Raw genomic sequence first — 13,861 nt, 5'->3', positions numbered from 1 at the left:
TGTAACACAAAATTATTGTTACATTCTGTTTTACTTCAGTAGAAAAAACGATGTATTAGAAATACATTCCTTTTGGAAGGTAATAGATTGGTCAACTATTTAAAAATATAACGTGCACTACATGTCACATTTAATTAAAAGCTATATTTTACAAAAGTCACTTCATTATTAGAAGTTTATTGCATTATATCTCCTTTTGTCAACTACTTACAGGAAATTAATTAAACAATAATTTAGATCAGAATTGCAGCTATTAGGGTTTAGAAAATAAACACAATCACTTTTCCATTTAGTTGAGTATTCTAGTACATTTTGCCCATTCTATGGAATCGGAAATAATCTTCACAAAAAGATTTCACAGTTTGAGATTTTGTTCATCCTGTAAATTGGACTAACCTAACAGTTGCTATTCATCAGGCTTTTGTTTTAACCATTTTACCTTAATTACATTTGTGACATTTTGGAGAGGAAGTGACTGCCAAATTCAGGACAAGCATCAGACAAAAATCTCAGGAAGGGCTATATGTATACATGTTCATGAACTAATCTGTCTGTTCTGTGAAATTTTATCTTTAACATTTATGTTTAAAGGATGTGAATAAATTTGATTGTTACCCAAAAAAAGTTTGATATTTTATTTTAAGATTGTACTTTTGAAATTGTTTGGGGCTTACCATATCATGATACATTTATTGTAATAGGAACTGACAAGGGGATGTAATTAATCATTTGTATGAGATTGCCTTGGCTCTTGCATTAATTCAGAAGTTAGGAGGTAGTAGATGAAATATCCATATGTTTTAGATGTTTAAATTAAGTGACAAGTTCACAACACTTAACATTTCCCTATATTTTCTTCAAGTCATCAGCATGGGGAACAGGGATATGGGCCAAACGCAAGCAAATGGGACTAGCTCGGATAGACATCTTGGTCGGCATGGATAAGTTGGGCCAAAGGGCCTGTTTCCCTGCTCTATAATTCTATGACTCTTTAGAATGATGAGGAAGATCATTACAACAGTTAATTCAGATTTTCTTTCATTCCCTCATTCCAGGCAAATAGTAAGAAAATGTTTTATCTATATAAAAAATACTCAGGTTTTGAGAACTCTCTGGCTGGGTTGCAGTAAAACATTACTAAAATTATTAGATATACTCAGCAGCCAGTAAGCACCTGCAGAGTGAAACAGTTAATGCCAAGATCAATAACTTTACATCAGACCTTTATGTTTGTCTGTTCCTAGATGCTGTCTGACCTGCTAAGTATCTCCAAATTTTCTACTTTTATTTCCAGCATTTCAGTATCTCATTTTGGTCAAAATATTTAATGCCCTGAACAATTAGTAAAATCATTAGAGTTATAATTTCATTGCTCAGGGTATTTAAAAAAAAGTCTTGATCAAAGCAAGATACTGAAATGCAACAGATTATTGCCTTGCAGGTGGAACAAGATGTAGTAAGTACATAATACAGCAATAGCTAATCTGGATAAGTTGAACTCTTTCTTACAGAAAATAAACAAATATATGAATTCAATACTTGATTTGTTTGTCAAGTTAGTTACAACTTAAAATAGGGTACTTTTTTGAAATAAAGTTCCTGTTGTAGAACCCTGCGAGAGATGAATATTTGAGTGGAGACTTGGCTACACCATTTGTAGGCCTGGTTGTTCTGACCCATGTCTATTCTCTGGAAAAAGCCATACCTTGTTTCAGGCTTGTTCTCCAGTGAAACAAATAATAATAATAATAAAGGGAATTTTAGTATCATTGCGCACATCACCAGAACATAACTTTGATTATGTTTGTCTCAGAAAATCAGTAGCTGTCTTTTGCAACAAAAACAAGGTTTGAGTCCTGTTCTACCTATGTGATGCTAAGATAAGTAAGACATTGTTAACCAACCATCTAAATCAATATGAGGAACATTTTTGATTTGAATGTGTAGCCTTCATCGGAACACAGAAGCAACATTTATCAAAAGCAAATTATTGTGAATGCTGGAAATCTGAAATAAAATTCTGTGGAGAGAGAAAATTCTGCTAAATTACCTGAAATATTAACTAATTCTCACTGCACAGATGCTGCCTGTCCTGCTAAGTATTTCCAGAATTTTCTGTTTTTATTTCTATCTTTATTCTTCTTTCTTCCATCCTGCAAAGAGTCCAGCTTATCAATTGGATTTCATTTCTGAAGAAGTGTCCACGGTTTAATCTGTTGTTTTCTGTCATAGGGCCCTGATAGACCTAATATGTACTTTTGCTAAACTTTAATTAATTAAATTGCCTAGAAGCGGATGATCTCTCCAGAATCATATTCTGAGGTAATAGTTATGTAATCTGCTTTGAAATTCCATACAAAGGAAAAAATATGTCTCACACCACTGGAAGTAGAGTTCAAAAACATGAAAGTTTGTGTGGAAGCTACCATTCACTTTAGGTCAAGGTCAAGATATAAGGAGACACGAGACTGCAGAAGCTGGAATCTGGAGCAACAAACAACCTGCTAGAGGAACTCAGGGAGTCAAGCAGCATGTGTGTGGGTGTGGTGGGGGTGAGGGTGGGCTGCGGACGAATTGTTCAGGTCGAAACCCTGCATCAGGACGCAATATATGAAGTTTGCTTTTATTAAATTCATAGACCAAAATTCTTCAAGGCAAGAAGAATGATCAGAATGACACATTTAATAAGGTAAAATTAAATATTTTAATTAACTGGTTCTTAATTAACTGTAGCTTAATTTTAAATGAGATTGAAAGTGACTTTTTTTTTCCTTCTGATTTGGTTTTGCACTCATTGAGATGAGGGAGTTTAGGACTCTTCCCAGTGTGAATATCAAGCACCCCGAGATAAAGTATAGCATACCCACAGGCAGATTAAAACCATACCCCTCCACCCCACAAGTATGTGATCTCGTTTCCAGGAAAATCAATCCTCATGTCACCTCTGAGGAAGAAGCATTTGTGCAGATTAGGAAATGAACATCTAATGTGCCAGTCAACCTCAACAAATCAATTAAACTGTCCAATGGCTAATGTCTTTCAATATATCACATACTATCTGTAAAATGAGGACACATTAAATGAGGGCAGATATGTGTGGCTGCTGTCTTCAATCCATCTACCTGCAGAATGTTTTTAATTTTGTTCGTAGAATCAAATATTGGTGATTCCACAACTAAAGACAAACAGGTTACCAACAACCATTGGGAGTCAAAAGAGACTGCAGATGCTGGAATCTAGAGCAACACACGAGATGTTGGAGGGACTCAGCAGGTCGGGCAGCATCTATGGAGGATAATGGACAGTCGACACTTCAGGTCGAGACCCTTCATCTGGACTGAAAGATGGAGGGGAGATGGCCAGGATAGAGAGGTGAGGGAAAGGGTGGAGCAGGAGTTGGTAGGTGATAGGTGGATCCAGGTGAGGAGAAGTGATAGGCAGATGGGGGAGGGGACTGTGGGAATACAGGAAGTCCCCGGGTAATGAACGAGTTCCATTTTTGAGACTGTTTGTGACCTGATTTTGTGTGTAACTCGGAACAGTGTCCGCGCATGCGCACTTGGGCCAGGGATCGCGGCCGCACATGGCCCCGGCCGCACATGCGCACTTGGCCCAGGGTTCCCCGACTGCACATGCTCACTTGGTGCCGTGATAGGATCGGGGGCCGGGCCCGCTTACGAACTGACCATGAAGGTCGGTTCATAAGTACGGACGTTCGTAAGTCGGGGACTTCCTGTAGTGCCAGAAGCTGGGAGGTGATAGGTAGAAGTGACAAAGTGCTGAAGATGGTGGAATGTGATGGGAGAGGAAGGTGGGGCATGGAATCAAGGAAGGAAGGTGGGGAGGGCAGATTGGAATAGTTGGGGAGGGGAACCATTGAGAGGAGTGTGTGGGTGATGGGCAGATTGAGAGGGTAGAGGAGGGAAAAGAGACGGGTGATGGGGCTAGGTTGATCAGGAGGAGAGAGAAAAGGGGACAGAGGGGGAGCAATTTATCATAAGTTGGAGAATTCAATGCTCATTCCACTGGGCTGTCGACTTCTCAGGTGGAATATAACGTGCTGTTCCTCTAGTTTGCATTTAGCCTCATTAGTAGAGGAGGAGGAGGACGAGGACAGACATGTCGGTGTGGGAACGGTTAGAATTAAAATGGCTGGCAACCGGGAGATCCAGATGGCCACAGTGGACAGAGCTCTAAACACTATTAGTATACTTTCACTAGGCCCTTATGAGGCAACCTAAGGCTTCACAGCTCATTTCTATTTTCAGCCTTATTTACAACCTAGGAAAAAGCAGGAGTAGTACAATCAGCCCCTTGACCTTTCAAAAAGATCATGGCTAATCCAATCTTGGTCTTGTTGTCACATTCCCTGTCTTTCCCCCATACTTCTTCACACAGATTTAAACCCCTTTATTCTCAGTAATCAACCAAGTGAACCTGCTCTGCACTGCCTCCAATGCAAGCACATCCTTTCTCAAACATGGAGACCAGAACTTTTCACAGTACTCCAGGTGTAATCACACCAGTACCCTGTAAATTAGCTTTAAAACCCCCCCATATTTTTACCCTTGCAATACAGGCCAATATTCCATTAGCTTCCTAATTACCTACCACACCTGCATATTAACTTTTTGTATTTCATGTTATAGAACCATAGAACAGTACAGCACAATACAGGCCCTTCGACCCACAATGTTGTGCCGACCTTTAAACCACGCCTAAGACTATCTAACCCCTTCCTCCCACATATCCCCCTATTTTAAATTCCTCCATTTGCTTATCTAACAATCTCTTGAATTTGACCAACGTACCTGCCTCCACCACCGCCCCAGGCAGCACATTGGACTCCAGTTAGATAGACACACAGATATGAAAGGAATGGAAGGATATGGATGATAAACAGGAGGAGGACATTCAGTATAAATCTGCATCAGGATAGACACAACATCATGGGCTGAATGGCCTGTCCAGTGCTGTACTGTTCTATGTTCACATTGTAGTCTATCTGCCAGCTTCTTGCCCACTCACTTAACCTACCTATGTCACTTTGCAGATTCTTCGTGTCCTCTTCACAACTTGCTAAGCCACCTATCTTTACAGCAGGCATCAACAGGTAGCCTGGTATCTAAAGTGCATTCAGAAAATAGATCCTGATGTCCACAAAGAAATATGGCAACTTGCACACTCTCCGTGGCAGCTTTATCAAGGCTTAAAGCAGCAGCAGGATAATCAAAAATTGATGCATTTCTTCTCTGAACATGTGCATTGCTGTTGTTTTAATACAAAGTCAAATTATACAAAGTAGACTAGAGTTTAAATTTATTTTAATTTATTCGATGTATTATCTCATTGAAGCTTACTCCTTCATGTACCATTTTCATTTTTGTAAAAGCCAAAATCCAAAAAGGGCTCTCACCAGCCCCTACACTTACCTTCCCTCAACTCAGGATTTTCTCTGAAAATAATCCCAGTTGACTAAACCTGTTTTAAATAGAAGCTGATCTAAAGCTAGAAATCACATTTATTGTCTTTTGTTCTCAAACTAACATCAAAATCATTACATTTCTAAGGGAAAGGATCAAGAATAAGTTATTTAATTTATATACGTAGATGTCAGTGCATCATCAAAAGCAAGGCCTTAAATAAGTTTTCTTGTACTTGTAAACCAGAGTAAAATTTTGATAATTTGGCATCCAATTGTTCGTAAACCCTAATGATTTGGCATCTGGCTCACTCATTAGTCCTGAATGTGAACCAGAGATCCTGTGTGCAAGCGGGATATGCAGCCAGAGCCAAGGGTCCTGGGTGCAGCTTGACCAGAGTCTGGACTGTGAGCTGGGTGTGTGGCCAAAGCCAGGGTTGGGGTCCAGAACACTAAGGGGACAGGAATTGGGTTGGTTTGTCACCAGGGACTGGGTCCAGCAAAATTGTTTATTTTCTGCTCCCTTTAAACTTGAGGGTGCTCTGGAAATGTTATTATCCTAATATTATTTAGGTAAAAATAGCCGTAACATTCAATAGTCTTGAAAATCCATGGATGCTGGATTATTGGAGTTTTACTGTAGTTGTAAATTTATGGATCCAAAGGTTTGTTGTTCTCCATAAAGTTATTTGATTCCCTAGAATAGGATTATTAGGTTTAGTAGTTTTTCCTATCTGTTTAAATATGGGATTATGATTAAATGGGTAAGTACAGATGCACACAATCAAAATTTGCTTTTTGTTGAGGCTCATTTAATTTGGCTTCTGGGATGGCAGCATCTGTGAATTGGCTCCACTAAACTGTTAAATTGGTTTCCCACTGTAAATCACAGAAATCACATGAGAGACTACATCAACCTTTCGGAATTAATAAGAGGCATCTAAGAGGTGATCTAACAGAGAGAGAAAGATAATAACATTGTAAAGGCTAGAAAAACCATTAACCCAGAATATACTTTAAAATAAACTGTTAGATTTAGTTGGGTGCAACATCCAAATCAGTAAAAGGTCACAAATAGAAATCTTCAACTGTGTCTTACTTCAGGGATCTCCAGATTTAAACTCCAAGCTCCTTTTGTTCCACTTTTCTGCCCACCTAACTATTAACAACTTCCTGAATGGGATATTCCTTGGAGTCTATTATATCAATCTTTGAGAAAAGAGCCTCAGTCTAATAAATTCATTGTAACACAGCACTTTCAACAGTAAACACATTCAGTATTGCACCATGATGTCAGCCTAGATTTTTATGTTTCAAGTGTTTAGAGTGGAATCCTTTTATTAAAAGAAAGAACTAAAATGTCTCACAACAGATCAAACATACACACAAGTGAAATGGCTCACCTTACATTCTGAAAAAGGTAAGTTAACTTTATTGTGTTCCACATTTTCGGGAAGAGAGTTTCATTTTCTTGCTTGGGTCTACAAGGGACAAGAAACTCCCCCAAAGAAAGCCAGGAAAAGGGTGATGCTTACATATAATAACAATCTGCTCTTATTTTGGAGTGGAGACACAAGAAACTGCAGATGCTGGAATCTGGAGCAACAAACAATCTGCTGGAGGAGATCAGCGGGCCAAGCAGCAACTGTGAGGGGAGAGGAAATGTCAACATTTTGGGTCAAGACCCTGCAATCAGGACTGATTTTAGAGTGGTGTTTCTAAATCAATGAAAGATAATTTAATGCATTTATAGTAACTTCACTTATCTAATGAATCTACATTCTCTATTTTTCCCATTTTTCCGGAGTATGCACTGTTGTAATCTTCCCTGGGAAGATTTCATGGTCCCATGAATACCTGTGGGTTTCACAAGCAATTTCTATATTTGTAAGATTCTTTTTGTTAGACCAGTCTTTTCATTTCCACTTTACAGTGCAGCTACAAAAGATGCAACATCAGTGGTAGAGTTGACCCATGTATCATTAGTACCTTTTTAAAATAATAAAAATCAAGATTAATTATTGCCTTTATTTTGCATTTATCTTGATGCATTTGTGAACATAAATTTTTCTGGAAAAAAAAATAAAAGTTTAAGGGAAAATATCTCTGTATTCAAACAAAGTGCAGTTCTATGGGAATAACATTATTACATTTGTCAGTTCCTCAGAGGGAGCAAAACTGCAAAAGATTTACTGAGGTAAATTATCAGCATTGAATACTGCATTAAGGGTTCCCCACAGAGACTTTCTTTTGGAGGCGTTTGCCTGGAAATTCATTATGGTCATAGATGCTAAACACAATACATTGTATTGCTCTGGGGGAAGACTACAGCCTGTTTATACAGTAGGTTTAGTGCAATTGACCAGGGATGAACTTATGGGAATAGTTCCAAAATGCCTACAGTGTGACTTTTGTTTGAGTACTCTGAACCTATCCAGCCAGTAGCAGAGATGTACATATAAAAAAGATCATGATTTTGATTAGTTGTATAAATTGAAAATCATCCTTAAGGGACTTTTATTCTTAGAGGAAGCAGTACGAAACCGCAACGTTCATTCTACAGACTGGTCTAAGGAAGGATGTTGCTGTGATGAAAACAGTTCAGAGAAGGTTTACTGGACTAATATCCAGAATGGGGAGCCGGTGTTGGGGTGTGCTATCTTATGAAGAAAGGTTGAGCAGGCAAAGCTTGTAATCTGGAAGAGTGAGAGGGGACTTGATTGAGAGCTCTTGATGGGGTGAATTCAGAGAGGGTAGTAGGAGAATCCAGATCTGAAGGTCACTGTTTAAAAAAACAGTTCATCCATTTAAGACAGTATTTTTTTCCTCATAGAGGGTCATGAAACCTTGGAACTCCCATCCTCAAAGGGAGGTGGAGGCAAAGTCTTTAAATATTTTTAAGGCAGAGGGAGATATTTGATAAACCAGGAGGTGGGCAGCATTGCACCTGCTGCCTCACAACGTCAGAAACCAGGGGCCAATCCAGACCTCCCCTTGGGTCCTGTCCATGGAATTTGCACGTTCTCCCTGTAACTGCTTGGGTTTCCTCCAGATGCTCCAGTTTCCTCCCAAGTGCCAAAGCCTTCTAGGTTGATAGGTTAATTGGCCACTGTAAGTTGTTCCTAGTGTGTAGATGAGTGGTAGAACATGGGGGGTGTTGATGAGAATGTAGGGAGAATAAAATATGGGATTAATGTAGGATTGGTGTAAACGGGTGGTTGATGGTCAGCACAAAGTAGGGGAGCGAAGGGCCGGTTTCCGTGCTGTATCCCTCTATGACTCTATGTTATCACAAGAATGCAAAATGGAGGTCACAATCAGATCAGCCATGATCATATTAACTGGCAGAGCAGACTTGAGAGAGTGTTCTGATTCTTTATGTTTTTATGTCTAAGCTGTTTCAAAATACACCCAGAATCCCACCCTGCTTTCTACCAATCCTGCTGCCAATTCTTGAAAAAGTAGTTAACATTTATTGTATAAATCAAACAAAGACAATTCTGACAATTAGTCAGAAATTATATAATGTTAAAAGTTGAAACTGGAAGAAGAGGTCTTGTGACCATTAACTATCCCTAAAAAGTATCTTGAGAATGTTAAAAATCTAAAATCTTAAAGTGGGAGAACCTGAGAACATTAGTTTATTCAAGCAAACCACAGGACTTTAATCCTTTTTTAAAACTATTTTATAAGGAAATTTTTTAAGTGCATGAGGGTTTTCAGAATCTTAACTTCAATGGCAGATTGATGGTTTAGAGAAGGTTAAGAGAAAAATGGCAAAGACTTTTAGGACTTTGGATACCGAAGATAAATTGGCAAACTAAAGATAAATGAACACACTTACCAGAAATAGAGAATTAAATTAGAATATAATACAAGCCTTGAAAATGCTAATAAGCTCAGATAATGATCGTAGAACTGCTGAATATGAATTAGAAAAGATATGAAACTTCAAACGGAAATAGAAATTAGAATAAATGTTCCCCTTAATGGGATTTGAAATCATTAGAGAAGAGATTTGAGATCATAGAAATGAAGTGTAGTTAAATCAAATAAGGACTGGTGTGGATCAAATTAAATTCTCTGAAAGCATGCCACCCTGGATTTTCCTGTCTTCCTGAAAATATACAGTCCAAGAGATTCCACCTCACGGAGGAAAGATATCAATGACATATGCCACATGCCGGAATTAAGTTTATTGATTAACAGTATCAGCACTATTCTTCCTTTGATTATAAAGGTCACAAATATTCCAAGCAGTCATGCTACTCATGCAGGATCATTCAATGCTGTCACGTTGAGCTTTCAGTCCACTAGCCAAACAGCTTTGCTCAAGTGTTTCTTCCTAGACAGCTGCTTAAGATCAAGGAAGACTTCCTTCCATTCCACATTTGGGATTTTGAGGTGACAATATGGGAACCACAGACTCTTCCACAGATGGCAAAGGAAGTGGATGATGGGGTAGGCAAATGGGTAATTCATGAAGTGGTGCCTTCCTTCCACCCTTTTCCCAGGGCTTAAGTGTGCTCTCAGTGCATGGAGTTACGGTAGTCAATAACTTCCCAAATGCTCCTTCTCCAATTTGAATGTTCATAGACCAGGTTCCTCAGCACTCAGTGGGGCAGCACAGCAGTGCCGCAAGTGGTGTTGCTGCCTCTTAGCTCCAGCTACCCAGTTTTGGTACTAACCTCCAATGTGGTCTATGTGGAGTTTGCACATTCTCCAATATTACTGCATGAATTTTCCTTGGGGACTCCAGTTTCCTCTCACTTTCCAAAGACATGTTGGTTGGTAGGTTCATTGGCTGCTGTAAACTAGCCCATGTAAGTGGGTGGCAGGAGAATCTATGAGATGGGTGTACAAGAGAGAGTAGGTTACAGGGAAATAAGTAAGTGAATAGGTTTGATGAGATTGTTCTGAGAGCTGGCATAGACTCAATGGGCTAAAAGGCCTCCTTCTGTGTCAAGAGAAAAATAACATCAGGAATAAATTTCATTTTTTCAAGAGGCTTTGAGCATATACTTGAATCTTTTCCTCTGACTGCTTGGTAATCTCTTCCCAAGAACACAGAATGGAGTGTCTGCTTCATGTGTCTGGGGTCAGGTGAGTGAATGGTGTGACCTGTCCACCTGTCGCCCTTTTACATTAACCCTTTACTAATCACATTTTAATCTCTCCACATTCCCATCATTACTCTCCAATTCTCCCACTCATCTACACACTAGGAGCAATTTATAGTGGCCAATGAACGTACAGAGAAAACCCACAGAGTCACAGAGAGAATGTGCAAAGTCCATACAGGCAGCAGTAGAGGTCAGGATTAAACCTGAGTTGCTGGAGTTGTGAGGCGGTAGTTCTACTAGCTTCACCACTGTGCCCCCCCCCCCCCCCATGGATGTTGAGTTTAAGGTCCATCTTTCTTATACTACAATAAGTGAGTCAATGATGCCTTGGAGTTTGGTCTATGAATGTGCGCAGACACAAGCATTATCTGACTACTGTAGGTCGACTACTGAAGTTCTGGTGCTTAGATTTTGATGTGTAGTCACTGTAGATTGAAGTTTCCCAGTAGTTCTGAAGACTAGTTCCACTCCCATGGGAAATATGTTGGAGGTGAGGTACATCGTTGCAATGAGAAAGATTGGAAAAAAAATTGTTGGATTGATGACACAGCTTTGCTTGACATTGCACACGCTGTTACAAAAGCAATGTTTATAGAGCTATTTGATAATCCATCTTCCTGCAAAACCAGCAATAGTAATGCATGAGACTATAAGTCTGCAAAGTAGCTAGGTTCTTTAGGAATTCCTCAGTTTAGGGTCTTTGACTGCAGATAGTCTTATGCACATTCTTAATAATATCACCCATACTTTTGTATTTTTCCCCTTTTTACTTGTACATTTAATCATTTCATAGTCATCACTACGAAGGTAACCATCTACTTAAACTAATTTATTTACTCTTTATCATAATTCAAAAATAAATCCAAAAACTCTCTTTCCAAGTAGGCAAGCATACTGCTTAAGGAAGAAGTCATGGTCTTTTGGGAAATTAATGTTATTTTCTTCATCACTGAATCAAAGAATGGCTAATTAAAATCTTCTCCATCAAGAATTTTATTAATCTCCTTGTTCCATCTACAGATTTCTTTGTTACTTTTCTCCCACACTGCCAACAATATAACAATATTTTTTGGCTTTGATTTGAGAAACTAAAATATGTGCTAATTGTAGTAAAAAAAACAGAAAATGTCAGAAATACTCATTATGTCAGGCTGCAACTGTGGAAAGAGAAACAGTTAATGTTTCAGATTGAAAATGGCCTGCTAGACTCTCCCAGCATTCTCCTTTACAGATTCCCAGCAACTGCTCTGTTTTGTCATTTTCTTTGCTCCGTTCTCCCTCTATTTACATATCCTCTGGACAGATTAGCTGCCAGTTACAAGCTTTCTTAACCCTCTCAGCGAAACCAATCTGTACCATCCACTTTCTCGTTTCTGCCGTATAACAGGTTTTCTCCCATCCCTCCCCCTTCTCTGCGTTTAAACATGCCTGTGTTCAAAATGTTCCCACTGTTTACAAAAGGACATCAACCCAAAACATTAATGCTATTTCTTTCTCCTCTGATGCTGCCTCATCTACCGGGTATTTTCTGTTTTCATCTCAATCCTGTGGAGCTGCCTAAGACATTGAAGAAAGAATGTTATGAGGCAGTTCTTTCCTTAGCAAGCAACAGCACACAACAGGTAGCACATCTAATTCTGGAGGCACTGCAGTTGCTGGAATCTGCAGCATAAACAAAAACTGCTGGAGGAACTCAGTGGGTCAGGCAGCATCTGCGGAGGAAAAGAGATGATCGACGTTTCAGGTCCTGACCCTGCATCAGGACTAATGTTGATGCAGTCCTGATGCAGAATCTCGACCCACTGAGTTCTTTCAGCTGTTTATATTTTGCACATCTAGTTCACAAGATCACAAGACGAAGGACCAGAAGTAGGCCATTCGGCCCGTCGAGTCTGCACCTAGTTCTACTTCTCCTCACAGATGGTGAGAGTTTTCAGCATCTTAACGTGTTATATTCATAACACAAAGACTTAACAGGAGACGGCACTCCTTATCTACCCGACCTGCAGCTCTCGCATCTGAAGCCGCAGGCCCCCGGGTTTGCGGTGTGAAGCAAAACCTCGGCGGTCGCCACGGGCAACGTGACACGCTGCGTCACGGGAAGAAAGGGAACGGAGTCGCGCATGCGCATTTGGAAGCTGTGATCCGTGCAAATGGTCGGTGGGCAACGTGAAGAGGGAGATGAAGGTGAGAGAGGAGTTTGGGGGGTGGGGGATGGATGGAAGGAAAGTTTCAGCCGAATACGCATTATTTTCAGAGGAGTGTTCATGTGCTTTTTCTGTTGTCGTTCTGATTGATTGCCATTTACCTCGGCAGCCTGGAGGTGAAGGCCTGAAGCAGCCCCTGGTGTGGTTGCCATGGAGACGTGGCAGTTTGTATTCACTGGGACGTGAACTCCGGAGGCTGAGCAACCCCATGAACTATAGTTGTGGACGCGCTGTTGGGAACTATTCACCTGCTCCCTCCTTGCGTTCCTGGGGATGTTTGCATGTAGTTGACTCCGAGACCCATCAGATTTCCAGGCTCAAGCTGCCATTACGACAACACCCACTTCATACAGTGCCTTTAATGACTCACGGGAATATCAGTTCGGTGGGATCCGAACAAACTCGCAGTTTATGCAAATGCACGTATCTGAAGCAGTGACTCCATCTTTGCCTAAAAAAAGTTGCAGATCTCTCCTTCCCTTTGTGATAAATCCTAGTCTGGATTAGAAAATGTGGCTGCCCTCTTCCTTTCCAGTCCCGATGAAGGGTCTCGGCCCGAAACGTCGACTGTTTATTTCCCTCCATGGATGCTGCCTGAGCTGCTGAGTTCCTCCAGCACTTTTTGTGTATTGCTCCAGATTCCAGCATCTGCGGAACTTCTTGTGTCTAACGACTAGTTATTGCTTTGGCTCTTTCTGCCTGCAGCAGAACAAAACGAGAAAATATCTTGAATTTACCCAGAACTGCAGTGACATTGTTAATTATTGGAGATTCCAATCATTTAGGTCCACATCCATAAACATTCCTTTGCCTATGCTTGAGGCTTCACTGAGCACGTTCTCTTTGTGCTGAAACCATTCTATAGCTCATTCCTCCTAGTAATTACTACCCATGTATTTACCATGCAGCCTCCTCCTACCCAAACTGCTTGCTTACATTTGAAAATTACTATTTTTGAACTTGCATTAAAATCCACTTTCATTTTTATTCCACTTTTGAACCATTCCAACCAAGTTTTTTGATCTGCCATGCTTCTTGTTTAAAGTTAACATGATATTCTCTCTGATTGCAACAGCATTATAACAGATTGTTCTTGGCCTGTTGATTTC

At 40.0% G+C, this 13,861-nt stretch overlaps 1 protein-coding gene across 4 annotated transcripts in view; it reads left to right on the top strand.

Moving 5' to 3' along the window:
• Positions 1-12,660: 12,660 nt before the first annotated feature.
• wdr19 (WD repeat domain 19) overlaps positions 12,661-13,861 on the top strand; it is an 89,141-nt gene continuing 87,940 nt past the window's right edge. For 3 of the 4 annotated variants that reach the window (XM_052032482.1, XM_052032489.1, XM_052032475.1), the window contains exon 1: positions 12,661-12,732. In XM_052032482.1, coding sequence (XP_051888442.1) covers positions 12,727-12,732 — 6 coding nt within the window. In that variant the 5' untranslated portion in view covers positions 12,661-12,726. Of the gene's footprint in view, positions 12,733-13,360; positions 13,538-13,861 lie in introns of those variants that run through there. The other variant, XM_052032494.1, reaches the window with a different exon arrangement.

The sequence above is a fragment of the Pristis pectinata genome, chromosome 2 (assembly GCF_009764475.1).
Source record: "Pristis pectinata isolate sPriPec2 chromosome 2, sPriPec2.1.pri, whole genome shotgun sequence".
NCBI classification, from domain to species: domain Eukaryota; kingdom Metazoa; phylum Chordata; class Chondrichthyes; order Rhinopristiformes; family Pristidae; genus Pristis; species Pristis pectinata.
Note: the sequence above shows the minus strand (reverse complement) of the source record. Positions and strands in the feature narration are given on the sequence as shown.